The 26,059-nt window shown below is 39.1% G+C and overlaps 1 protein-coding gene across 1 annotated transcript in view; it reads left to right on the top strand.

The window, feature by feature from the left end:
• GFRA1 (GDNF family receptor alpha 1) overlaps positions 1-26,059 on the top strand; it is a 131,812-nt gene that overhangs the window by 1,585 nt on the left and 104,168 nt on the right. Inside the window, exons 2-3 of the mRNA XM_059852020.1 lie at positions 160-444; positions 1,682-1,765. Coding sequence (XP_059708003.1) covers positions 160-444; positions 1,682-1,765 — 369 coding nt within the window. The remainder of the gene's footprint in view (positions 1-159; positions 445-1,681; positions 1,766-26,059) is intronic.

Genomic DNA, 26,059 nt, shown 5'->3' with positions numbered 1-26,059 from the left:
TGCAAGGTGCTGCCCCTGGGGTTGGCCGCATGTGCAGCGTGAGGAGGTGCCCGGTGCCTCGCAGGTGCTGCTCTGGAGCTCGGGTTCCGGGCACCCTGCTCCCCCAAAGAGCGCGGGTTGGTTTGTGTCTCCTCTCCATAGATGTACTTTTGTCTGCAGAAGTGAGCGGGCTGCCTGGAGGGGACCGCCTGGACTGCGTGAAAGCCAGCGATCAGTGTCTGAAGGAGCAGAGCTGTAGTACTAAATTCAGGACACTGAGGCAGTGTGTAGCCGGCAAAGAGAGCAACTTCAGCCGGGCCACGGGCCTGGAGGCGAAGGACGAATGCAGAAGCGCCATGGAAGCTCTTAAGCAGAAATCCCTGTACAACTGCCGCTGCAAGAGGGGCATGAAGAAGGAGAAGAACTGCCTGCGCATTTACTGGAGCATGTACCAGAGCTTGCAGGGTACGTGGCGAACGCAGAACCCCCAGTGCAGGGTGCGGGTGTGCGGCTGCCCCCGAGGTTCGGCCGGGCTCCGAGCCCGCGGCTCTGGCTGTGCCCGGCAGCTGCCGCCCGAGGAGCCCCGTCCGCCCGGCACAGCTGCGGCTCCGCTCCTGGGCTGCGAAAGCGACAGCCAGAGCTTCCTCCAGGGACCCAGCTGACCTTCCTAAACCGCAGTCAAAAGACAGGGGCACGAGCATGTGCAAGAGCGCAAAAATAGGCATTTGGAGACATTTTCCTAATAATGTTAGAACTCCTTAATTAGGACTCACCTAACAGGACACTGGAACTAGTTTCTTAGCCTTTTTGCTGAAAGTTAAATATAATGTGAAGAGAAGATTGTTTTAAGTGAAAGTTCAAGTTTTCCTTTCCTGCATTTACTAGCAGTATTCCCTGGGCATGCTGAGGCAGAAAAAACCCCCAAAGTTTATGGTTCCTACAGCATGTAGATTTGCCAGTTAGAAGAGATACGACAGTGATTGACTCAGGACTGCTCTGCTATTCATATTCTTAAGGCAAATTTCACTTAATCTAGTGAGAACAGTCAGGTCCTCCTGATATGAGAGTCCATAGTCCTCATATTTAGTCCTGTTTTGCTGTGGCCTTGGAATTGAAGGTGCACTCACTCACTTCAGTGTGCTCCCCATTTACCTTTTTTTTTTTTAAAGTTGCTTCTGCAAGAAGGGAAACAATGCCTTTCTGTTCATTTATCCATATGTTTTAATGAGTCCATATGTATTTTTTTGCTAAAGGTAATAACAGACGTTTTCTACATCATAGAAACTTTATTTTCCAGCAGCATCCTGTCAGGAGTGTCTCATACCAAAGATGCTAGCTTTTGGCTGTTATTTGAGCTTCTCTAAAAAAGAGCTCTGCTGTTATGGTGAATGACGAGGAGCATCCTTGCTACAGCTTCTCTCCTGCTGGCATGGGATGGGACAGTCCCTGTGATGTCACAGGCTGTCTCTGCAAATTATGACCTTACCCAGGGAGGAGGGAGAGAAGAGATCTAGTGACAGGGATACACAATTAGCTTCTTTCAGTTGTTTTTATGGATAATTCTTTGAGAGGAAGTAGATATATAAACTTTTTAAACGGTTTAGAGGGGAGTACATTTCACTGTTATGAAGTAAAAGTAAACAAAAAAATCTTATCCTGAATTCATGTGTAAGAAAAAAATCCAAATATTTTTTGTCCTTAGGAAATGATTTGCTTGAAGATTCCCCTTATGAGCCAGTTAACAGCAGACTATCAGACATATTCAGGCTAGCACCAATGGTATCAGGTAAGCAGACTTAAAATTCTTTAACTGACATGTGATTTTGTAATTGAATTATGGAACTTTTAAACAGTACTCATAAATAAAAAGAAATTATAATGGCTTTGTGGATTTAGGAAGCTCATGATATAGTTGCACAAAAGAAAGGACTAATTGGTTTTGAAATGAAAGAATGCTTGGCAGGATGGCCAAGATTTGTATTCTTTTTGAGTCATTCTTGACAATAAATGCTAAATTTTCCTGTAGGTGGCAATCTGATTCCCTGCGTTCCCAATTTACAAATCAGTTCCTTTTTGGGAATTTGGTCAGTGCAAGTTACCTCCTATTGACCTTACAGAAGATCAGAAGATACATCTTTCAAATGCTTGCATAAGGGAATGCTTTATAGTTTCATACAGTTTTTAAAAAAAAGAAAATTCAGAATTAAAGTTTATCTTCTTTTCTGGAACTGCTGCCTTTTTAAAGAGCCTGTTCCCAACTTCCTCCTTTTTCTGTTTTTTCTTGCTGATGTGTGGCTGCCTTTCAGAACTTTTTTGTGGTATTTTGAATATGTTGCATGGGTATTAAACAAGGATGTTGGTTCTTTACCAGCCTAAGCTGAACTCCTGTGGGGTCACATTTATTGAAAATGTGTTTTTTGGGGGCATTCACTGGGGTTACAGATTGGAATTTCATTTCTCTTTAGGAGCTTCAGAAAGCCTTTTTTTGAGGATTGCAGTCTGTACTCTAGATTTTTATTTGTTTAACTCCATAAGAAAAATCAAATGTGCACAGCTCAGTGTGTAAGTTAGACACTGCTGAAGCTCTCCTTAGCTGACATGCTATGGATAAGCATTAGGAGATGCCTCTTTAAAAGAAAGGGGAAAAAAAGACCAAAGAGAGTGGCTTGACCAATTTTCAGATGTACTTACACTTTTTAGGACTCAAAGTCCCATTAAAAGCCAGGGGTACTTAGGTTGTTAAGTATTTAATGGTACAGATTCTCAAAGGCATATAGACCCATAAAATGTAGATAACTGCCCACTGGGATTTTCAAAAAGGACTAAGTGATTTAAATAGGCGTTAGATGCCCAGGCAGTTTTGAAAATTTTAAGTGCTTAATGCATCTTTAGGTATCTTAATGCCTTTGAAAATCGTCCCTTTAGTCACTTTTCAATATGTGACTTCAGATCCTTATCCCATACATCTTTTGAAAGCATTGTCCTATTTGGTGAGCAAGCCTGTTGGACAAATGGTAGAGAGCTAAGATAAATCTCTGAAGAATCTTTATTTCTTTTATTTTATGGCTTAAAACTCCAACTTAATATAAAACCAAGACAAAATCAGTGCAGAGGAGTTCCAGGCTGTTTTCTTTAAGTTTATGATCAGCCTGCCTGGGGCCAGATTCTAACATACCTCAGCAGTTTTGTGATCTCCTGAGGAATACCCTATCTGCATCTATCTGCAATTTGCCTTTCTGTTTGGTTTTTTTTTTTTAGCTTCCTTATTTACTTGCAGAATAATTGCCTTAAAAATGTAATTTTCATGCACCTATTCAGAGCAACAATGAAGTAAGATATAGTTGACAACAGATGAAGTCCATCCTACCACAGTTAGGACTCATCCCATGTGTTTGGTGCACCCCAAATTGCTGCTCCCTTGGTTAAAAGTTTTGGGTGTACAAGGATGGGAGCCCTAGAATTCATAGTGAGCAACAAACAAAAGTTGTCATCTAGAGGAAAAACACCAGTATTTGAAAGTATTTTCAGCTGAAAGAAAAAGATTAGCAAAAGCATTTTTCTTATTGTCATGGTTACTATTGCATGTTACAGTCTTTAAAGCTCCTCAGCCTTACAGGTTTTTTGCAGAGCTCTACAGATACAGCAGAACTTCATAACATTTGATTAAAACAAACAAAACAATCCCTGTACAACTAGTGTTGGCAGGGGTTTCATAACTGGTGTTCTGCTAATGTGGACATTGTGTTTGTAGATGTTGCTGCAGTGTTCACTCCCATTAAAGTTAGTTTCGTGTAATTAAAAGCAGCAATTAACCCTTTTATACCACAGAACCCTTTCCATGGTCCTGTATGACTTGGATTTGTATCAAGGGTAATGTCTTTGCCACCTTTTGTATTTATTTTTGTGATAGTGTAGAAAATCACAATATTTTTTTTTGTGGTGTGTAAAAGGGAAAATCATTGGCTGAGATGGCTGTTTTGTGTCAGATAAGTCTTTTGTAGTGTACGTAAGCCTGAAAAATGACGGACAGTTTTTAAAACCAGTTAAAATTAATGTAATTCTGTTCTGATAGATGTTCAAAATTGCTTCCCCTATGGAGACAGGATGCCACATTCTCTTTATTTCAAGCATCAATATGTTGATTTAGGAGAAAAATCAGGAATATATGGCTAAACCTGTTTCTAAGATTGAGTCTTCCTAGTTGAAAGACTGGGCTGTCTTGTTTTTGGTCTTGGGCATATCTAGGTTTGAATTTTTTTATAACTACTATGTCAGATGTGGTGCTTCTGCCTCAAGGGTGTGAATTTCTTCCTGTTAAGCAGCTCTTGAAATTGCTGAAGACTTGTGTGTTAGTTTTGGAGGGTAACAGATTTGGGTTAGCTATTATGATGTAAAGATTTTGCTTAAACAGACACTTTTGCTTGAACCTTTGCAACTTTTGAGAGGTGAAAACATTTTAAGGCCATTGACTTCTGTCACAACTACAGTAAATGCAAAATCTGTTGATTGGATTTCAGAATTGAGTTTCACACTACATTAAGGAGTGATGCTTGAATTAGTAACTTCTTAAAGCTATCTGTGGCTTTTTACTACCTGGAGAACAGTTTGCCTCTTAAGTTTGTATTGTAGTTGACATTGAGCTTTGCAACTGGAAGATCTGTTATTATTTTGTTATTAGCTGATACAGTATAGTGGTCAGCTCAGGCACCTTGTAAGAAAATATCTTGCATAAAAAATGTAGCTGTACATATCTGCAGAAATATTTAACAAAGTAATGTTTCTGAAATGTCTCATTCACTACAACAGAAAAGGGAGAGCCACTCCATCTGAATAACATGCCTTGAGCCATGTCTGTGAAGTGGTGTAAATAAAAAACTCAGTGTTATAAGGAGTTGGCTATTTAGATCAATGCATTTAGGGTGACAAAATCCTCTCCTCCCATGGATTCACTTCTGAGTTGCCTAGTTGTTCATAGACTTATTATCCCATTGTTCAGCTTTGTGAATCTTCTTTCTTTTACATCCATTATATTTAGAAATAATCTTAAAAGAACAGGCTACATGAATCAGAACATTTGTTAAAACAGAGTGTTTGCTGTTAATCTGTGGAGAATTGGTTGGTTACATGCTGCTAGTTAAGCCTTGTTTCTTGTTGCTAAAGCACAGGACTGGGAGAAATTAATTATTTTGCCATTATTCTTTGTGTAGTAAAGTTTGTGCAAAGTTCCTTTTGCATCATTAGCAAATCAGAGAAAGAAAATGGCTCATCTGATTTTATGTCCAAGGGAGTGATCTGGTTCTGCTGTTCTCATGAGAGGCTGCCTGATCTAAAATCTCTCTGGGAATCTTTTGTTGTAGAAGGTGTGGGGAAGCCTCTATTTAGAAAAGGGTGTATTTTATATTTATTATAATAAACTTCTAAATTAAAACCAAGAATTCAGTAGACAGCACAGCATGTCGGGCTTCTTGCTGGAGTGTATCATTCCTTGTTAGAACTCAGCACATGAAGTGACCAGGTTTGGTTTGCCCACTGAATAAGCTGTAAGTGCAGACACAAGCAGTTATGGTCAGTAAGGTGGCTTTTTATTGTGTGGAAAAAGTTGAGACTAAAAAGTCAGCAGTGCTGGAATCTCAGGAGTGAGTGTGTGTGTGCTGGTGGCTGTTACACTCTTTCTGTGGATGCATGAGAATGGCTCTGGGTTTCCCTCTAGGATCTCTCCCTTGCTCAGGAGAGTAGGTTGATCGATAGTTTTCCTAACTTCCTTTGAGTTTTTCCAAGTCTGTCAGGCATCTTGTATAATTTATTCTCAAATCACTAAGTCGATTGTGGGGAAGAATGAATTCAGTGTGCAAAACACCTTATTGAGGATGGGACAGACTTTTCTAAGGGAATAGTTCACTCTCCCCAGCATAAAATCTGCTCTGAGTATTGGTGGCACCTATTTGCCCCCTCCCCATTATATTGTTCTTCTCAGGGCTGGAGTAGGGACATCACTGATAATGAGCTGCTGGTGTTTCCTTGGAAAAGTGTCCATCAGCAGAGGTGGGGGAAGAAGGTTGGGGCTTTTCAATCTGAATTCCCACAATGCAGAGAAACAGAGCTTCCTTGTCTGTGTGCTTCTCCTTGTACTTTCTCTTCCTGCTATTCTGTTGAATTAGAACAAGCTGTGTCATAGGGAATTAATTTCCCCAAAACTTTTCATTACCCCCAAAATTCTTTTAATCAAGAATGGAGGATTTCCCTATTCATTTTTTTAATTCTTGATCTGATGTAAGAACTGTGTTCTGGGTAACAAGTCCCTGACATTTTAATTATTATTTACTTGTTTTTTTCCTATCTGGTAAATGACTTCTCATTTGTTGAATCCATGTATGGCCTTTTTTAGATTGTTTATCAAAAAGATAAGTTAGAATCTCTCTCCTAGCCAAGAGACTCACTGCTTTTTCCTTTTGGGGTTTGTGCCATGTGAATTAGTGGCTTCTCCCATGAATTAATAGTGTATGACATCTCCAATTCCTGTTGCCTGAGGCCTCTAATCCTGTTTCTGTTCCTAAATCTGCATGTATTTCAAATGCCACATATTTTTCTAATTTAACACTATGTCTTTTTATGAAATTTCTGTAAGATTATATGAAATGCCACTTTTCTACAAAGGCAGTTTTAAAATGTTTTTAATTAAAAAAATACTTTAAAAATGTTGATTTCTGTTGATTCTCTGCAGTGCTTCCATTAGCTCTTACCCCCCATATCATTGCTGCTTAGTTCAGAAGTTGAGATACCTCATGTTAGTTACCTTGTGCATACACCCGAGTTCACAAACCATAAACCAGATCTTGTTAGGCTAATAGGAGTCTTGCAGTCTGATTCTGTTTCCACTGAAGTAAGCTTACCATATCAAAATCTTATTTCATTATGATGTATTCTGTTTCCTGTTGTATTTTTTTTTTTTGGCTTAGTTCTGATTTTCTGATGGGAGATCGAGCTCTCTGATAACAGAAAAGTAAAAGCTTCTTATATTTAGCCAACATTGTCACACACATAACTGTATTTCTCTTTATAAGGCAATACATTAAAATAATAGCCCTTGAACCAATATTTAATGCTGGTTTTACACAAAACCAGTCTGTCTGTTTTTCCTCAGTGAGAATTTGTGTCCTGTTACAAAAGTCAAACTAACAGACAAACCAGGCACCTATTTTAGCCATGTTTAAGAGATTGAAAATAGTTTGACAAAAATAAATGTAAGCATGTACAATGTTTGTGTTGTTTGACATTTCTGAGTGCAGATTTTCTTTGCAGAGGCAACTAGGCTGAGTTCCAGGCAGATAACAAGTTATCAGGGGGGCATAGATACCAGTTCCTGATTTCCACTTCTGCATTTTTATAATCAGATTGGACTTCACACAAAAGAAAATCACTTTGGTGACTGTTGGCTTGCAGGAGCTCTTTGAATATCCTGTTTTCTGCATTTCTTGAAGCTAGATCTGATTATGAGAGGGGAATTAAGTACCTTGCTGAAGTAACTGATTGGCTGCCTATAAAGGCAGTGCCTTCACTCTTCACCTTTAGCAGGCCTTGAAAATAGAAATATGTAAATACTCTCAGTTTAGTCTGTGTTTCTTTCCTTGGCAAGATTTTTTGGAACCTTTTTTGCTAATTTATTTGAAGAGCTGTAAAACAGAAGATAAGGTCTTTGTTCCTCAAGTGCTTAAAATGCACAGCTTTGAGCAAATGTATTGTTTCTGCTTGTCCTGTTAGTCTAGACAGGCTTTGTCAACCTGTTTCAACATGAAGATGAAATCCATTCCGTGGAAGGAGGAAGCACCTGATTGACCACAAAGCATTTATGCATGAATATTCTGCCTCTCCTTTAGGAGAAGTAGTAAGAGGGAGTAGTTAGAAGTCTTGAAGGAAGCTCAATACTGTTGGGCAGTATTTCCCTGAAGCCTCAAAGGGAAGTGTTTGAGTATAGCTGGTTGAACAAGCATCACCATTTGGTAATAAAATTCCTATTTACCAATAAAGTTCCTTATTACCAAATATAATGTGTGCAGTGAACCACATCTTTTCTAGAGTAACATCCTTCGAGAATGGAACTGTCATCCCTTAATCTGCATCTTTGCAGGAAAGCCTCAGTTATGTTGTGGTGGGTCAGATATTAAATGATCATATATGTATATACATTTTTGGGCAGCAAACTGTGTATTCTTGCTGCCCATTACAGGCCAGCTTTATGGTTCACTTAAGGGGCACCTGAGTTTCTCTGAAAGAGGAGCAAATGGCAGAGGAGCTGCCAGTGGTGTTGGTGGGATTATGAGGAGAGATCAGGTCACTGAGGGGGGAAGCAGAATCAGGTTAGCTGTTGAGAGGCAGCGCTACTCCCGGGGTGCACTGAGTAGGAACAGGCATGGGCTGCTGGGCACCTCAGACATGCAGAACTGGCTGGGTTCCCTGTTCTGTCAGGTGTCTGCAGACTGCTGTGTCTCAGGGTGAGTGGTGGGACACACTGAGCCTGCTGCTGGAGCAGCTGGAGGTGTGACGTGGTGAGAGTGAGCAGAAGCTGCTTGGTTCGTGTGGTGACCCCACTGTTGTCACTGGTTCAGTGATAAAGGTGTTGTGGAGGTGTTGAGGGTGGAAGAGACTGCACTGAGTGGGCAGATTTCTGTGGCAGCCTTCTTTGCAGGGCTTACAAAATGCCTTGTGTGAAAGCAGTTTTCCCTGGTGAAACCAAAAGAACAGCATCCTGCAGCTTTCTGTCTCTTGATGGAACAGCAAGGTGCAGTTTATGGCAGGTGTTCTGCACACTGGCTCTTTACATTTGAAGATATTTTTAAACTTTTTTTTTTAATAACCCTATGTGTATTGGACTCTCAGAGATAACTTTGACAGTCTTGGAGAAGTCAGTGCTTTCTGTCAGGAGTTGACAGTGTGTTAAAAATGCTAAGAGTAAAATGCTTGTGTGTGATGAAATAATGACTTCTGGATTGCAAGGCAGATACTTATTTATGATAAGTACCTAACATTTCTTATTTTAACTTGCACATTATATTGTTTTAACCTTAGAAAGGAATGTGTTTTCAGCTTTGATTGTTAGAAATGTGGCTGGTTTTGTTTGGAAATGTAATTCCGTAATTTATGTTATTTTTGGTAGTATTTTTATATTCTTGCATTTTCCATGGATGAAAGTAATGCAGCAATAATGCTGTCAGAATAGTTACAGCATTACCACAATTAAGTTATTTTTGGAACTGTTCTTTAGTTACTGTGATGCTTTGACAATTTTTCCAAGTGTCAGGCTATTGTCCTGTACAATCTGCACTCAGCTTGAAATTTAACATGAGAGAGGCATGACACAAAGTGTAATGGCATAGAGATAGCTCTTGCTGCATAGAAATTTGCAGAAATGATAGGCTGTGAAGAGACTTGAAGGTATCAAACAATTTGAATAGAAACCCATAAATAAAGATGAATTTCTGCATTCAGTGGTTATATGATTTTATCACTTTCTGATGTCCCTAAAATGCATCTTGTCATGCAGCTGATGAGGTTCAGAAGTGTTACAAACTTCCATGCTCTTCCTTTTAGATTCTGCTCGCTAAATACAGTACTAAAGCTCAGTTCAGCAAACCCAGAAATGTCTGTTTCCTTGTTCCTCCTCTGCTGGAGACAGCACAAGGGCTCTTCCTGCTCCCCAGTCCCACAGCCTCCATCCCAGTGCAGGTGTTCTTTGGGTTTAGCCCTGACAGTCAGGCTCATGTTAAGCACTGCTGCTGCCCTGAGCTGAGAGCCCCAGCTCGCTCCTGCCTTGATTTACCTTCTCCATGTACTGCCTTCCCTTCTTGGAATGTCGACTTTCCTCTCTCCTTGTAACTCCCACACCAAATCCCCTCCAGCTGCAGGGGTTTCTTTCTCTGCTACTGCAGCATGGAGTGGCTCTGCTTTCCACTCTGCTGCTCCTCAGAAATCTGGCTGCACTTTTCCCCATCCCTTTTGTGACACGGTTGTCACCAAACTAGCGTGTTCCTCTGTCCCTTCCCTGGTCCTCAGCTCTGTCCCATGTCTCTGCTCTGCTCTGTCTGGGTGTGACACCTGTGCTGAAGGACTCTGGGTCCCCACTCCCTCTTGGAATGGCTCAGAGCCAGAGGCACGCCTGCCTTGTCAGGTCTACTCAGGTCTAAAATTGTGATTTTTAATAAAATTTGTAAGAACTTCATATTCATTGCTCTGTCAGATTTGTTCAAGTATGTCCTATGGCTTAAGAAATCACTGGGAGCTGCAAGGTGTAGAGAAGATAGAGACTGATATTTAATTTACTTAGATTTCCTTGAAAAATTATGATTAAAAAAAGCAAATACAGTTTCTGTCATATCCCTAGGCATTAGACTGTGACATATCTCATCTTATTCTGGTCTCATAAAACATCTAGTGTGTCATGCAAGTGATATAAATAAACATGCAGTGGACTTGAAACATACAGGCAATTAAGTACAGTTGATGGCTGGCAGTTGTGTGAGATAATTGAGCATCTCAGGATTCTCTGAATAGGAAATAACTCATCATTTAGGTTAGCTGGCATGCAAATTATTTATTCAGATTTAGAAATGAAGCAGGAAAGAAAGGAGCCATCCAAAAGCTGTTATATATGAACACATGTACTGCATTTGACTATTTGGATGATACCACATTGTGTTTACAAATGACACTGCACTTTGTAGAGTCATCTTCTTTTCCAGATGGAATATTTTTAGGATTAATGATTAAGTTTTGCTGATGTTTGTTGTCACAAGGCCATAAACAAAGCTAAGTAAGACAACACTAGCATTTGGTCGTAGTTCCAAAGAATTCTTGCCTCTTGCAAATAGAGTGGAATGTATTCTCCACAGCAGTGGCTTTGCATTAATGAATGCTTAAGCAGCAGATTAAAATTTCTGTATAAAAAAATAGGTTAGGATTATATAATAACACAAGTCTGGGATATTAATAACAGTAAAGATGATTTTATTGAGCAGATTAGGTGCAATTAAATCTCAACTACAGAATATTTAAATACAATACCAGATCAAAACTCAGTCCCTGCAGCTTTACTTGCTTTCCTTCACACCTACAGGATCAGCACCTGACAGCAAAGTAAATTATAATTTTTATTGTTGTTCATTTTCTATTGCCACGGGAATGTACATCATGTTATCCATTAGGCCCCAGACAGACATGTCTTTTCTCCACATACACAGTTATGAAACAAGACATGATTGAAGACAGCGAGGTGTCAGCTGTATTTGAAATTCTATTAGAAATTGATGAATTTGCTTGTCAGATTTCTTTAAAGGATTGCATGGGTAAGAAGTGCCTATAGTGTTCTCGTAAAAAAAAAAAGAAGTCATGAAAATTACAGCTTTAAAATCAACCCATATAGACTGAGAAATGGTGTCAGTTCTTTCTCTTGTAATCTATTACTTAATTTTAGTCTCCTAAACAGTGAAACAGAGACACAAACTTGCAGTGGTTGATAACACTCATGACCTGATGAAGTAAACTGATTTGATCCTCTAAGAGGTCAAACTGTGTGTGTTTCCAAGCAAACATTCCCCAAGGCTGCTGATGTGTGAGATGTCTCTTCCCCTTGCCAAACATCCCACCTTTGCAACAGAAAATTAAAGAAGACTTGCAAAGAAATGTGGTGTGCTAGTGTATAAATCTTGTCTATAAATTGCTGTGAGAATTGTTGAACACAGTGTTTGGTGATGTGTTTGGGTGGTTTTTTTTTTAATTTTTGCACATTTTAAAAATACCTAGACAGTTCTTTTTGGGTTGGGTAGAAACTAAATTTATTAACTCTAGATGTGTTAATGTTTAGAGAGAAAGGCATACAGCATTTTTGAATTTGGTAAATAGAAATACTAGAATCTGACTTGAGGCTGCGCTTAGTTTTTTAATACATTTCAGCTGTATAACTAAAAATATCTTATCTGCATGCCCTTGACCTTTCTCTGAGAGCTGTGGGAAGATTCAGAAGCATAAATGAGAGTAATTTTAGTATTTTCCTATTTGAAGAAAAACGGTACCACATGCCTTAGCTCTCTGCAAACTGGGGTTGTCAGTCCTGCATGGCCAGTGTGGCAGAGCAGAGCAGGGAGCCCTGCTGCTGGAGACAGGCTCAGGTAACCCTGGAAAAGGAAAGTAGTTCATTTTTCATTCCCTGCTCAATCCTTCTCCTCCTTGCAGGAGGTGCCAGTTACAAAAAGGATTTCTGTAGCTCAGTTCTCTATCCCTGAACGTTGCCCTTTCTCCCCAGCTTGTTGTGTGTTTTTTGAACTGGTGACTCAGAGGTGAAGCTGTCAATATATCAAAGACATCCTTAATGGCATAACTACAAACAGTGAATAACTGAGATGCTTGAGCTTTATGTTTTTATTTATTTATTTATTAAAAATGTGTTGGCATTTGAGTATCCCAGATGTCACAGGGATATTTCTGCAAGCAGGTGGCTTGTTGTGACACCACTGCAGGCAGCCACTCTGCACTGCTCTTACCTGCTCTAAATCACTCACTTAGCAGGGCAGAGAATGGGTGCACTTGTGGAGCTGTCATTTCTAGGCTTAGGTACTGCATTGCTGGGCAATAATTACACAGTCTGATAGTAGCTCTCATTTATGCTAATTGCAAGTAAGCTTATAAACCCCTCAGATTATTAAAAAGAGATTTATCTCCTTCCTGTTGCGTTAAGTCAAGGATTTAAATGTTGCAAACTTTTGGTCCTGCTTTAAGGAGGAAAATGTCACCATAAGAATCTTCTCAATATCAACCCTTTGTCGGGCTAAGAAAACAGGAAACCTTATTCTATTTTGCCTTTCAAAGTCATATTTGTAGCATTGCAGCTGTACCTACTGATTTTAAATACGTATTTAATCCTACATAGACATAATAAAATTAAAATCACGCTTAAAAGGTAATCAATAAGTGACTGTAGCTAGGACACTAACAGGAGGCAGGAATAATTGATCTCAAATGTTTCTTCTAGACCAATTTCTAGTAAGATCTTCAGAAAAAAACCCATCACTGATTTCTGTAATGCGGGCAGTATGCAATGCCTAGTGTAGACTGTGAGGAGAAATGTAATTTACAAGTTACAGAATGAATTGTTCTGTTGTAAAAAGAATAATGTAGAGCCAACAGTTAGCTCCCCTTGAGCAGTGATGCCTGCTCATTGAAGGACTGCATTGTAAGAGTCAATATTCAGGCTTGTAGTATACTCAAAGTGTCTAGTTCCTGTCTTCAGCCAGCCTGAGAAATACAATAAGGAATTCTGGACCTGGACAGTGGTAAGAAGAGCTGCTGCCACTGCAGCTGTCAGAATGGGAGATGTGCAAAGTGCTTGTAACAGATAGATGGCTCCTCTGTCTCCTGAGCAGGTTGTTCTTCTTCTGTGGAAAAGTGTTGCCAATAGATAGGGTGACAATTCATAATGTTCCTAAGCACAAATGCTCCATGCTGAACAAGATCACACTGTCAAGGAGCATGTCAGAGAGAATTAAGGTTTAGCACTTATCCTTCCTCATGCCTTCCAGAATTTTGAAGGTCTTTCTAATATTTGAAAAATGTTCAAACTCAGAAAATGTTGGTACTTCAGAGTATTACTTTACAAATCAGCTTTTCCCCAGATTGTAACCGAGTGCAGTGGTCTAGTTCTTGGTAATGACTTTCTGTTGTGTGAAATGATCCAATTGCAGCAAAGTATTTTAATAAAATTCTAGAAATTACTGTGCATATTTGGAGTGATTTATTATACAACAACAGGAAAGCTAGAAAGGGTTTTTAAAAATGGTGTTAACTTCTCAAATGTGTACTATTAAGGTGCAATAAATTCATTATCTTGCTGATTTTTAAAGAGTGGTAAAAGTACTAAAATACATCTCTAAATCACTCTACAGCTACTTTTAGAGACAAGGTTTTGGCTAGCTGCCCAAAGTGCTCTACTAAGTTGTATTTGGGAGGAAGAAAAAGTTTCTTTGAGGTATTTTTACCACTGGGGGACTCCTGCTGTTCATGTTTCTTCTGTATGGTTTGGAGCATCCCCAGTTTGTTTTAAATGATTGAGTTCACCCAAAAGGTGGGGGGCAGGGGGGTGTGCTGTGGAAGATCATGCTCATTTTAATTGTCAAAGGAAGTGTTTGTCCATTTCACATGATAACACCCAGGTTGTTTCTCTTTGCATCCAGCGCCAGCATGAGAAGCTGTGAGGTTTGCAGAGAATGTGGCTGAGTTTGTTCTCTTGACTGTTTTATCCTTAGTTGTTTTAAGACTTGAGTGAATAGGTGCTGACAGGACTCCAAGGTTTTTCATATTAAATGTAAAAGCAGAGCTAATGTATATTTGGCAGACATAAGAACTTAGAGGTCAGGAGAGTTAAAGCTTTAGCTTTTTCTTTCCTGTACGGTTCCTTTCTGATGCTGGCTTGAAATTGAATTCAAACACTCCTTTTCCAGGATGTGGTATCACAGAATCTGCTGAGTTGGAAGGGACCCAGGGATCATTGAGTCCAACTCCTGACCCTGCACAGGACAAGCCCAAGAATCCCACCATGTGCCCAGGAGTGCTGTACAAATAATTATTGCTCTGTCAGGTTTGGTGCTGTGACCACTGCCCAGGGGAGCCTGTTCAATGCCCAACCACCCTCTGGGCAAGAACTTTTTTCCAGTACCCCACCTAAATCTCCCCTGACACAACTTCAGGCCATTCTCATGAACCAATGACCCTGATTGTAGCTCAGTGGGTCAGAGCATGGTGTTAAAAACACCAAAGGTTGTGGGTTTGATCTCTGTACGGGCCATTCACTTAATCAGACTTGATGCTCTTGGGTCCCTTGCAACTCAGAATATTCTGTGAAATATTCTGTGTACCAGTGACTAAGATCACCTTTACTGATGTAGTTAAAATCTGACTAATATCTGCATGACAGGGAAAGTTAAGGTAGAAACACATCTTGAATTCTGGGCCTTGCTGACTGGAAAGTTTCTTTTCATAAATCATTCAACAGCAGGTTTACTGAGAGGAAGATTAGGAGGCTCATTTGTGTAAACTTCCAGACATTTCCCCAGAAATAGCTCTTTTCCATTGGAAAAAATGCAGTTATCCTAATTTCCTGACTGTTCTCTGCATTGGTTGTTCTGTGAGAGTGCATTTAATTCCTGTTAGAAGTTTTCAAAACCTTCACTGGTGGCAGTTTGTACTGTACAGGAGATGTGTGAACATTTCTGTTCACAGAGCTGGCCAGCAGTGTGCTATTTGTGAAGAGCCAAACCTTTCTGTTTGTAATTCAACATGGGGCCCTCAAACCATAGGATTTTAGGTCAGCACAGGTTTAAAGGCACTACCATCATAAGGCCAAATATTCTCAAAGCAGTGTGTTGCTCTTTTAACCCATATCACAGATAATAAACTGCTCCCAAACTTGCTTCATCCTGCTCCCAATTCTTCTGTCTGTATCTGCTGCCTCACAGTGGAATCAGCTCAAGGACATGGGTTGGTAAGAAACAAGGATGCACAAGTCCCATCTCACATCTGGCATTCAGAGGCCATTTATTTTATTAGAGTTAATAAAGTGAATTGTACTTCAGATAGACAGCCATGCCACAGTTTTATTTAATAAAGCAAACATGGAAGAAGCAAGTTGGATTTGCTTCATAAGGAAAATCTGCCTTTTGTTGTTTAGAGGATGTACCCTGTGATGACTGTCATACAGCATTAATTTTTATGCTGTACTTAGAATTTAAATACCTGCATTTTTGGCAGTTTTCTTTTCTGCACTGGTGACAAGTAAATGTTGAATAATCAATTGAAATACAATTTTAGAGAAGTAACATCTGGAATGAGGCAGATGAGTAGAAGGGGAAGAAGACAACATCTTCTGTGTGAATAAAACTAAAATGTGTCAAACTCTGAACTGGAGAGCTTCAGGTGGTGTAAAATACATCTTTAAAGAGAAAATCCTCTGTTTGTTTTCACTCTCCTTTTGTTTGTATCAAAAAGCTACTCCACTGAGTACCAAAACTTGAAAGCTGGCAACATATTCCTGGAGGAGGATGTGTAGTGCCTCTGTTTGGTGTTGGGGAGAAGGAAATGACCAGTTTGCTTTCTCACCTGGCAGAATGCCACAAACTCTGGTATAGTGTTTTATCCTTATACAATCACTCCTGAAGTGTAATGGAATATAAATGTTTATCTGTTTGTTGTTTTCACTCCTTGTCAGTCGGCTGCTAATGGGAATCTTGGAGACACATTAAGGAGAAACCAGGTTATAGCAACACCAGTCAAATTGAAGCAGCTATTTTGCAAGCTAAATAATGATTCTTAAGGACACTTGGCAGAGTGAGAAAAGTGATGTTTGTGTGTAAAAACCTGCTTATTTCATCAGGTCACATTGTTATTTGAAGAATGTATTTTGCAGTAATTAAGTAGTGTGCCAATTACTTCTTTTAATTACAGATTATATTTTAATTGTGAGGATAGCATCAGCCACTGTGAAATTGGCTTCTCATTGTTTTTCTATTCATGTATGGTGGAACACTGGAGCAAAATACATTTTGGGTTATTTTGCTGCTTCATCTGGAAAGAATTTGTTTTAAGCTGGAGAACCCATATCCATAGCATTAAATTATGACAAATATGTTTTATAGTTAGCTGCAGCAGTGTTTTCTCTTGCTGTTAGTCACAGGGTACCATTTACATTCTATTATCAGGGTCTCATTATGAGCACTGTAGGCCCTCTGCTACCATTGAGTCTCCAGTTGTTTTCCATCAGAGTTGAATCAAAATCAGCTTCACTGGATCAGATTTTTAGTCCTCCTTGGGCAAAATTTTTTGCTGGGATCACATGAAGCTTTCCCAAGCAAACTGCAGGATATAACCACTCTCAACAATGATGTAGCTTTGTGTATTCTAGGTTGAAAGCAGCTTGTCTGTGTGACCTTGAGATGTTTTGATTAATTGCATCTTTTGGAATTCTCTATGTGTGTTGTTGCCTGCTTTATTCACACATGAAAAGGGACACAGCTATTACCTTTGCTCTTAAGTTGTGTGAGGAAAGAGGGTTGTGTTTGCCTTCTATGATATATATCTAAGCTGTGTAACATTTAAAGAAATACTTTTTCAGCCTTTTGTCTAATTCCAGATGTTATTTTTCATTACTCATGAAAAATATGGATTAGAAGCTCTTAAGAGTTTTTATATAGGCTTTTATGCAGTAGTCTGATGCCTCTGACAGATAATCTTAGGAGATACTTCCACAAACAGGACTTGTTCTTGGTAATTATTCTCATATTATGACTACTTTGCTTTGAGCAACCTGATAAGGAGAGTACATCATGCAGAGGCAAGAAAATTCCTTCCAAGTAGAGGAGATTTTTCATGTGGCCAGCTCTTGAACTTAAAAGCACTGTAGTTTTTTAAAATGTGTAGGATGCTCCATGCTCTCCCTTGCACTGATAAAAATTCACCTGATAGTAACACGTGCGTGCCCCTGCTCCATACTTCACTTTATGATGTGTCTCATATTGGTCAAATCTCAAAGATCCTTTTAGACCCAAGACAGATTTGAATGGAGCACTTTAGTGTCCTGTTTGTGATGCTTGTCATGCATCTCGTGTGCGTTTTAAGCACTGCTGTGATCATTGTCTGACTCTTAAAATTGGTATTCATTTCAGGAGAGCAAGTAAGCTTTAGACAGTTATGGTATAAAAGCTATATGCCTTGCTCTATCAGGAACAAATAGAACTGAGACCTTGTATGAAATTCATTTATAAAGGCAATGCCTGGATTTTACAGAGCTGAATTGGTAGCCTTATGTTTTTCACCTACACTTCATGCCACAGATGGAGGGGATTATTTATGTGGAAAACTCAGTTTATAGCTCAGCAATCAGACAGCAGATGTATTTTCCTTCATTACCAGAACCTCAGAAACATCTTGTCCTGTTTGTAAAACCATCTAGTTTATGAAAGTTAGAAGGCTCTGAAACAGAACAAGCTGCTCATATTTGTAAAGCAAGCAGCTGCTAGATCCAGAGCTGATGCTCTGGGAGAGCAGTATTCCCATCTTTGTTTAATTGATAGTGTTGGCACTTTTCATGCCACCACTCTGAAAACACTGCAGCTTAGAAGTCACTCTTGCCTGGCTTTGTGCTGGCACACACCCAAAGGAAAATTAAGACAGCTCTCCTATGGCTGTTTCAGTTCAAGATGCTTTAGTCAGCTGAAGTACAATATTATTTTTGACATGCTAAAGCAAATTTGAGTGTATTTATCCCAAATATGCTTTTTAGGTACCTCAAAATTCCAGTTTACAAATGCTATTTGTAATATATTCTCTCGGATACAGGTCATTCTTGTAATTATAAAACCTGCCTTCGTAATTGAAAAATATGTTGTATGAAACTTTGATTATTTTTAAAATGTTCAATTTAAATTACAAAGTTTAAATCAAACATTGAAAAATTATCAAAGTCAATAAGCTTTCTTTGCCCAGCTGTGGAAAATATATGCTTTATAAATACCCTGTGCACCAATATTTAAAAGGCTATGTATTGTCTGAGAAAACTCATGCGGAGAATCAACAGCTCTACCACAAGAATTGACCAGCATAGTACTGCAAATAAAGGACCTTTTGTACCTCTACAAGTGCAGAACAGCATGAATTTTACAACTGCTGAGTGTACTCCTAAGTTAATTACCATCTAGAGTCTAAATAAAATAATTCTCTGTTAAAAAAATGTGTTGGAAAAAAAGTTTACTGGCCTATAGCGTCCTATTATTGTTTATTCAATTCTAACTGAAATTGTAGTCAGAAGTCAGACTTGAATCACAAGCTGTGGGGAAAAATGCATCTTTTCAGTAGGGCTAATTAATTTGAGTAGGAAAAAATGCTAATGAGATCCTCAATGTATATTTGAACTGTACAGACACACCCTATGGTGCTAAGGTCTTATATTTAATAAAGGGGCTGAGAGCAATTAAATGTAGCCCCTTACAGGATCGAGTTGAAGAGAAGCACCGTGGTTGTTCAGGAATTGTTTCCAGCAGTGCCATGAACAGTGTGCACAGCCCTGTGTCAGGGGGTCTGTTTGCTGTGTGTGCCACAGCTGATGGTGTATGCAGACTGTAGGAATTACCCTCTAGCAGTGGGCACTGATTCCAGTGATCAGCCCATTGGCTAAGGAAAGGTGCCACAGGTGGGAGGAGGATTCTTTATGGAATGCTGATCTGAGTGGATTAATTGTGAGAGGGGGGTACTGTCAGTGCTTCCCCTATAGCTCCCAGACTGCAGTGAACCTGCACCAGCTCTGGCTGTCACTGCACAGTCCCCAACACCTCTGGTTTTGCCCAGGCTTGACACAGATCAAACTTCCAAGCATAACTCAAAAAACCCCGCAGTGTTTTTTCTTTGAGGTACCTGGCAATTGCATTTCCTTCCTCTGCTGACTTTTAATTATTATTATATTTTTGCCAATACTATCGAGCTTTCAGGTATTTTGCATTGTTTCAAAGGAGGTTTGCTTCCATATTAAGCTAAATAAAACTCATCAATAGTGTGCTCGATGCTTATTGCTTTGTGTAATCACTGCTATAGACTGTATCAGATTTATGATACTCAACAACCCTTCTCCTTTCAAAGTACCAGATCTTCTCAGTAATGACTGAGTGACTTCCAGAGCTGTCTTTGTTTATAACCAAAAAAACTTCAGAAATCATGTTGTAGGTTTTTGGAGAAGTTGCATTTCTGTCAAGCATTTATTATTTTGCTTGCTGTGTAGTTGAGCACATTGTCTCACGCCTTGCCACATAAAGCCATGCAATGTAACTGATGTGGACAAATTGAACATGTTATAGTTTCTAGGATTTGGAAAACATACTGCTTTCAGGAATAAAGAACAGCTTTTAAAGGTTTGTAAAATGGCCGTCTTTAGTATTTACTTCTGACTGGATTAGGCAAAAATAGAAATGTTTCCAAGTTTAAAAAAATGAATGTCTGTGTTATTTTTGAAACACTTCAACACAAAGAATATTTCTTTTGCATAGACTGGAAAACTGATGAAACAAAGGAAGGGCACAGGCATTATCTGCATTCCTGTTCTTTCCTTCTGTTTTGTTTCCAGGGCCAGCACATTTTGCTGTTTGTGTTTGGAGGCTTATGAGAACTGCATTAAAATGCCCAAGGGACTTGACTGGCCATATTATGAGTTTAATGTCATTATTACTGTTACTAACAAATCCTTGAGTTTCCTGTTTTAGAAAGAGAATCTGTTCTAGGATGTAAACATCTGAGAATGGGAAAGAGGCAAGGAAAACTCACTGAATCCTAACTATTGGCTGAGGTGCCAGTGGTTGGGACAGATGGGGGGATGAAGGGATTTCTTAGCATTTAGATTTAGCTGCTGCTGTCTTTGGTATTTCCTTGCTCAGGAAGAGCTGTGATAGTGTTTGTGTGGAAAACAAAGCTGGTCTCATTAAACATTATGGGGATCATCTTCCCACAGAAGTGCTGAAACCATCTGCATCTTGTGGTAGCACTGGACACAGAATTTATTCAACAGAAGAAAAAAAACCCCAAAAACTACTCACTAGTTCTGGTAAACTTCCTAAAGTGACCAAGTGACCACCAATTTGTATTTCTCTGCTCTGTGAACTCTTTGATGTGGTGTCTCATCCAAATGAAGTTTTGTGGGTTTTAGTCTGTCTTTTGGAATCTTCCACCTCCATTTCATGCAGCTCTCTGAATTTTAAACCTGTGGCTGTGTAGCAGGACTATATCACTTGCATCCACTTGAAAAATGCTTGGGTATCTCATGTATAAACTGATTCTTCCATTGAATGTGTGTGTTTGGTAAAATACTGAGAATTTTTCTGAAGGAAATGTGAAAGATAAAGATAAGTATAAAATAATTGTCAACACTGTTACCATTTACACCAGTAAAACTTTCTGGATATTGATTTGGGCCAGAGCATGACAATAAGGACTCAATACTAGTTACTGAATCACTGTCTAAGCTTTTATTGTATTTCATATCCAGAGATCCTGATTATTCAATATTTTGGTGCCAGTTCATTATAGTGATGATTGCTGTCTTCTAGTTTAATTTTTAAAATAGTGTGTTGAAATAAATGCTGGCTAAGACAGGATGTACAGTTTTGGTTGCCATCCTACTTGATTGGAGAGCTAACTTGCTGCAAACACTAACTAGGTCCTCTGAAATAACTCATGTATTCTCCATGGGGAATATATAGATGTGATTTATTTACCAGCTGTCTTGTAAATACAGCAGAAAGAAAATTAGAAAAAAAAACCATCTGTGAAGTTTAGCAACTTGAATCCATTGTTAGTTTGGGACATATCAGTTGTGCTGCAGAAATATTTCCCCCTGGCCTGTGGTTTTGCAGAAAGAAATTGAATATCTTTTTTTAACAAAAGGGTGCTTAAAGAAGATGATCTTATTATAAATGCATATTTGTATTGGTTTGGCTTTTTTTCATGTGTTCTTATCTTCATAGGGAATGTCACATTGTTTATTATTTTCTTTTTCAGTGACATGGCTTTAGGAAAGATCTCATTCACAATACATGCCTTTTTGGAGAAAAACCTCATGACAGGCCATGCTGGTGTGCTGCATCTGTTATACATGTGAACTTTGTACTGGTTCTCAAGAGTGTTTGGCTCTTCTGGAGAGCTGCAGTTACAGAAACTCTTTTCATGACAGAGACTGTAAACTGTTGCCTTTCTGTCTGATCTGCAGCTGCTTCACGTCTCCTTTGTTGGGTGTTCCTTTGATGCAGTTTCAACCATGATCAAATTTGTTGGTGACACAAAACCAGATGGGTCAAGAATGGATGTGTGGCCAGGCCAGAAATGCAGTGACCTTGGGAGATGAGAAGAACAGGGGCCATGGGGAGCAAAGGAAGATTAACTGTTCATAAATACCGAGTTCTGTAGGGCAAGGGTGAAGAACAGTGGTGAAGGATTAATACTGGTAGTATTAAGGGAAACTCACTTTCCAGCTTGTTGTCTCAGTGCTGCCCTAACATGTCTTTTATTGAAAACAATCAGTTCAGACTTCCTAGTCCTAAAATAGCACAGATGGAATGAGGGAGAGCTAATGCACAAAATTAAAATCTTCTGATGATACTGCTGTAATACAAGTAATTTACATTTCAACTCTCAAACAAGTGACCTTGCCAAGGTATTTGGGAAGAAAAGTAATATATATTGGTTTGCTTGACTCAGATAAGTCATCAGTAGCTGCTAGAGGGATGGAGTTTAATATATTTTTATAGCCCAGAGAGTTTAATAATACTTGAATTCCTTATGCTTGAATTGCATGTATTGTAATTAAAAAGTAATTCAATTTCAGAAATTCTAAATAGATATAAATTGAGGTATACTCATAATTCTAATAATAATATGCCTGGTTCTGAATTTGGCTTAGAGTTTATGAACTGAAAAGAGCATTGCACTCCAATGTATTCATTTAACACCACCACTAAATAGGGCTGTCTTGTAAATTTTGTATGATCCATAACAATGAAAGCCTTCCATAAAAGTTGTAAATGTATTACTAGTTCACTGCTATTTTTATTACTCTGTTTTTACATATATATATATAATCTGTTAAAAGATCATAGCTGTAAAGCATTGCCACAAAAAGCAATCATTCAACATAAGCAAGTGTATGTGGAATTTCTTTTTGGTCATCTGTTTTCTCCACAATTCTTTCAAAGCACAGCTAACATTTATAGCTCTTGAAATAGAGAATCATACTATAAAGATTTGAAGAAGGGAATGATGAAACTATGTATGTATTGTATATTGCATCATATTGAAAATGGGAAGTGATCTGGGTCTGATATTCTGAAGCTTGTGAATTGCAAAGGATGCTAGCAAAATGTCTAGAAAATGAGTCCTGACAGCACTGGGCTGAGATAATGGAAAACATCTTCAATTGTACAGGATACTTGGAGACAGAAGAGATGCCAAAGCAGAGCAAATGGCAGGTAGAGGCTTGTTCCTAATCATAAAAAATGAAAGGAGTTCAAAAGTAAAAAAATGGCAAATCTGTTAACATGTATCAAAACACATGATAATTCAGCAGGGAAGAAATAAGCAGTACTGTCATAATTGGTTTCCATGAGACTAAAGGAGACCTGAATACCCAGAGGAAGAATCACAGAATGGTTGGACCTTAAAGCTCATCTTCTTCCAGCCCCTTGCCATTTTTAGGGACACCTTCCACTATCCCAGGTTGCTCAGAGCCCCATCCATTCTTGACTTGAACGATTCCAGGGATGGGGCAGCCACAGCTTCTCTGGGCAACCTGTGCCAGAGCCTTCCCATCCTCACAGTAAGGAATTTCTTCCTGCTGCCCCATCTGAACCTGCCCTCTGTCAGTTTGAAGCCATTCCCTCTTGTGCTGTCACTGCATGGCCTTGTAAAAAGTCCTGACTTTGCTTCTCTGTGTCCTTGTGAAGCAATCACACAGCTCCTGAATACCCTCAGTAAGGGCTTTAAATGCTGGGCAGAGTGCTTTGCCAGTAGTTAGGCTGTAAGGTGATACTGAGCACTGATACTCTTTTCTTTTGCATTGATCCACATTGAGATATCTAACTTCATCCTTTCTTCATTCAGACAAATTTTGTGTCAAAAGAAAGCACATAAAAATTCCTGTGATTTCTCACAAATAAGATACAAAAAGGAATAAGGTTACTTAAAGATTTCTTTTTGTACAGATGACACATCCTGAGCAATGTTTAATGTTTTGAATTCTTTGAAGGCTGGCAGAGCTTTGTATCCTACATTAGGGACCAGAGATTCTTCTCCTGGGCTTCCAATTGTGGCAAAGCTGGGGAGTGTTTTGTAACGTGCTCTGGTGTATGGGAAGAGCTTGTTCTGACTTTCTATTCAGTAATTCAGCACACAAAGTTCCTCAGTCTCTCTCCCCCCCACTTCACTATGTGTGTGTATATATATTTATACACATCCCTTATCTCTATCCATCTGCAGATCTATAACCAGCTGCCACAGGCACGTTGTGAGCAGAGCAGGGTGCAGGCAGTGGGGTGTGACAGGCGGGATGCCTGCAGCACATCTGTCGGGGCTGACCACCTCTGCAGCCACTGCCTGGCTTGCTGCTGCTGGGGCAGTAGGAAGGGACAGGACAGGCAGGAATCGTGTGTCTGCATCAGAGATAAAACGTGCTAATCACTTTCTGTGAGATAAGTGATCACCCGTGTAAATATTGTAATCACCTGTGCCCCTTTGTGAAATTACTTCTCCCCCTTGTTCACAGCCCCTTATCTCTCATCCCTAAATTACATCACCCATGAATTCCATTTCATACAACTGATTTCTGCCATGAACCCCATAAAATCACAGTGTAGTGATCTGCAAAAGGGTGGTCTTTCCTCTGTTGTGTCATCTTGTGTTATTTCCCTCTGAATCTCGTTTTCTAAAATGAGCTGAAAACTTGGTTGTCTTTTGGGGTTCATATTTTTATTTTATTTTGTTTCTAAATGTATCCTGTTCCATAGTCTTTCTTCAGAATGATTGTGTGGGTGGAAAAATAAGTTGAACAGACCTATTAAGAAAAGATGAAGAAGCTTGATCAGTTGCCTAAAATGTTTATAATGTCTTGATTTTATATCCTATCTTCTTAATTAGTTTTGTGAACTACACCAATTCTCACACTGAGGTTGTCTGGATATTAGAAAGCATCCAAGTGTAAAATAAGCATTAGGCTGATGCTCTTCTGCTATTATTTTAGAAATACCTTTTGGTTTATTCTAAGAAAAGTGGTTTGCTTGGGCTTTTTTATCTGAAGTTACAGCTTTTATAGCTCTGCACTCTATGATACAACATCCTAAGTGGACTAACCAAATTAATATTCTAATGAGTATAGTTTATTTTGGAAGATGGTTTATCATCTGCTTTTGTACCTTTTTAGTTGATTTCCCACATTGCAGTCAAATAATTAGCCAGTTTTGGGGAACTTCTGAAATAGATTTAACATGTATTATGTTTAACTTTATACATTTGAGCAATGTGATCCTCTTTTCTCCAGATCCTGTACAGAAGCAGTACAAGCATTCATTCTGATATAGCCTTTAAACATAAGAAATGGTTCCATTCATGCTAAATCAGGTTTTGGCTTTTATGTGGAGACAATCACTAAAGTGATGGGATTCTCCTTTTGTTACATGCTGTTAGCATTAGAAACTCACCCAGGGATACAGCTTAATGCTTGCTTACTTTGCAAATGTGATTAAACTCTGACTTAGATAAAAGGAGAACGAGAATGATTTTGTGGTAGAGGCAACAAAGCATGGTATGAGGTACACAGATCCTGTAAAAGAGCATGTGGAACTGTGTAAGTTGTGTAAACTCAAAACAGGGCAGTTCTTGGAAAAGATTAATTGCAGGGGGAAAGCTTGTTTTGGGATTCACATCAGTTTGGAGAAAGAGGAAAGGTTTCTTCCTTGGTCTCTTTTTTTATACCTGTCTTTACAGGGTAGAAGTTTGAGCTTTGCTTGGTTGCAGTATGGAAGGAGGAGATACTCCTTCAGCAAGGAAGTCTCCTAGTTCATCTGATCAAACTCATGTGACACACAAATGAAGTGGCTTCGTGTTCCTGTCCAGCAGAGCTCTTTCCCTTTCTACTCCAGCTTCTTGGATTGTGTGGGTTAAGGCAGAGAGTTTGGTACCCAAATGTACAACTCAGTTTACTGAAATCTTTTCAAAATTGGAGAGGAGCACTTTCTCTTTGACCAAATTGGTTGAAATCATGTGTCTTCTCTTCTGAGCTGCACTGTGGGGATTCATGTAGAGGGCAGACAAAACCAGATCCAGTCTGGGGTTTTTAAGCCTTGCAGTTGGACAGAGGAGGTGTAGTTCATTGAGAACTGCATCTCTGTTCACAAACATGAATGACCTACGAGATTTTGTCATGGTAAATCTCAATTTTCTTAGATAAAGCAGTTTGCAGTGTTTGGGTATTCTCTTGATTGTTACAAAATCAGTAGATCTTGGGTGGGAGTGAAAATTA

Source organism: Haemorhous mexicanus, chromosome 7, assembly GCF_027477595.1.
Source record: "Haemorhous mexicanus isolate bHaeMex1 chromosome 7, bHaeMex1.pri, whole genome shotgun sequence".
Taxonomy (NCBI): domain Eukaryota; kingdom Metazoa; phylum Chordata; class Aves; order Passeriformes; family Fringillidae; genus Haemorhous; species Haemorhous mexicanus.
The sequence above is the reverse complement of the archived record's forward strand: the minus strand, read 5'-3'. Positions and strand labels throughout refer to the sequence as shown.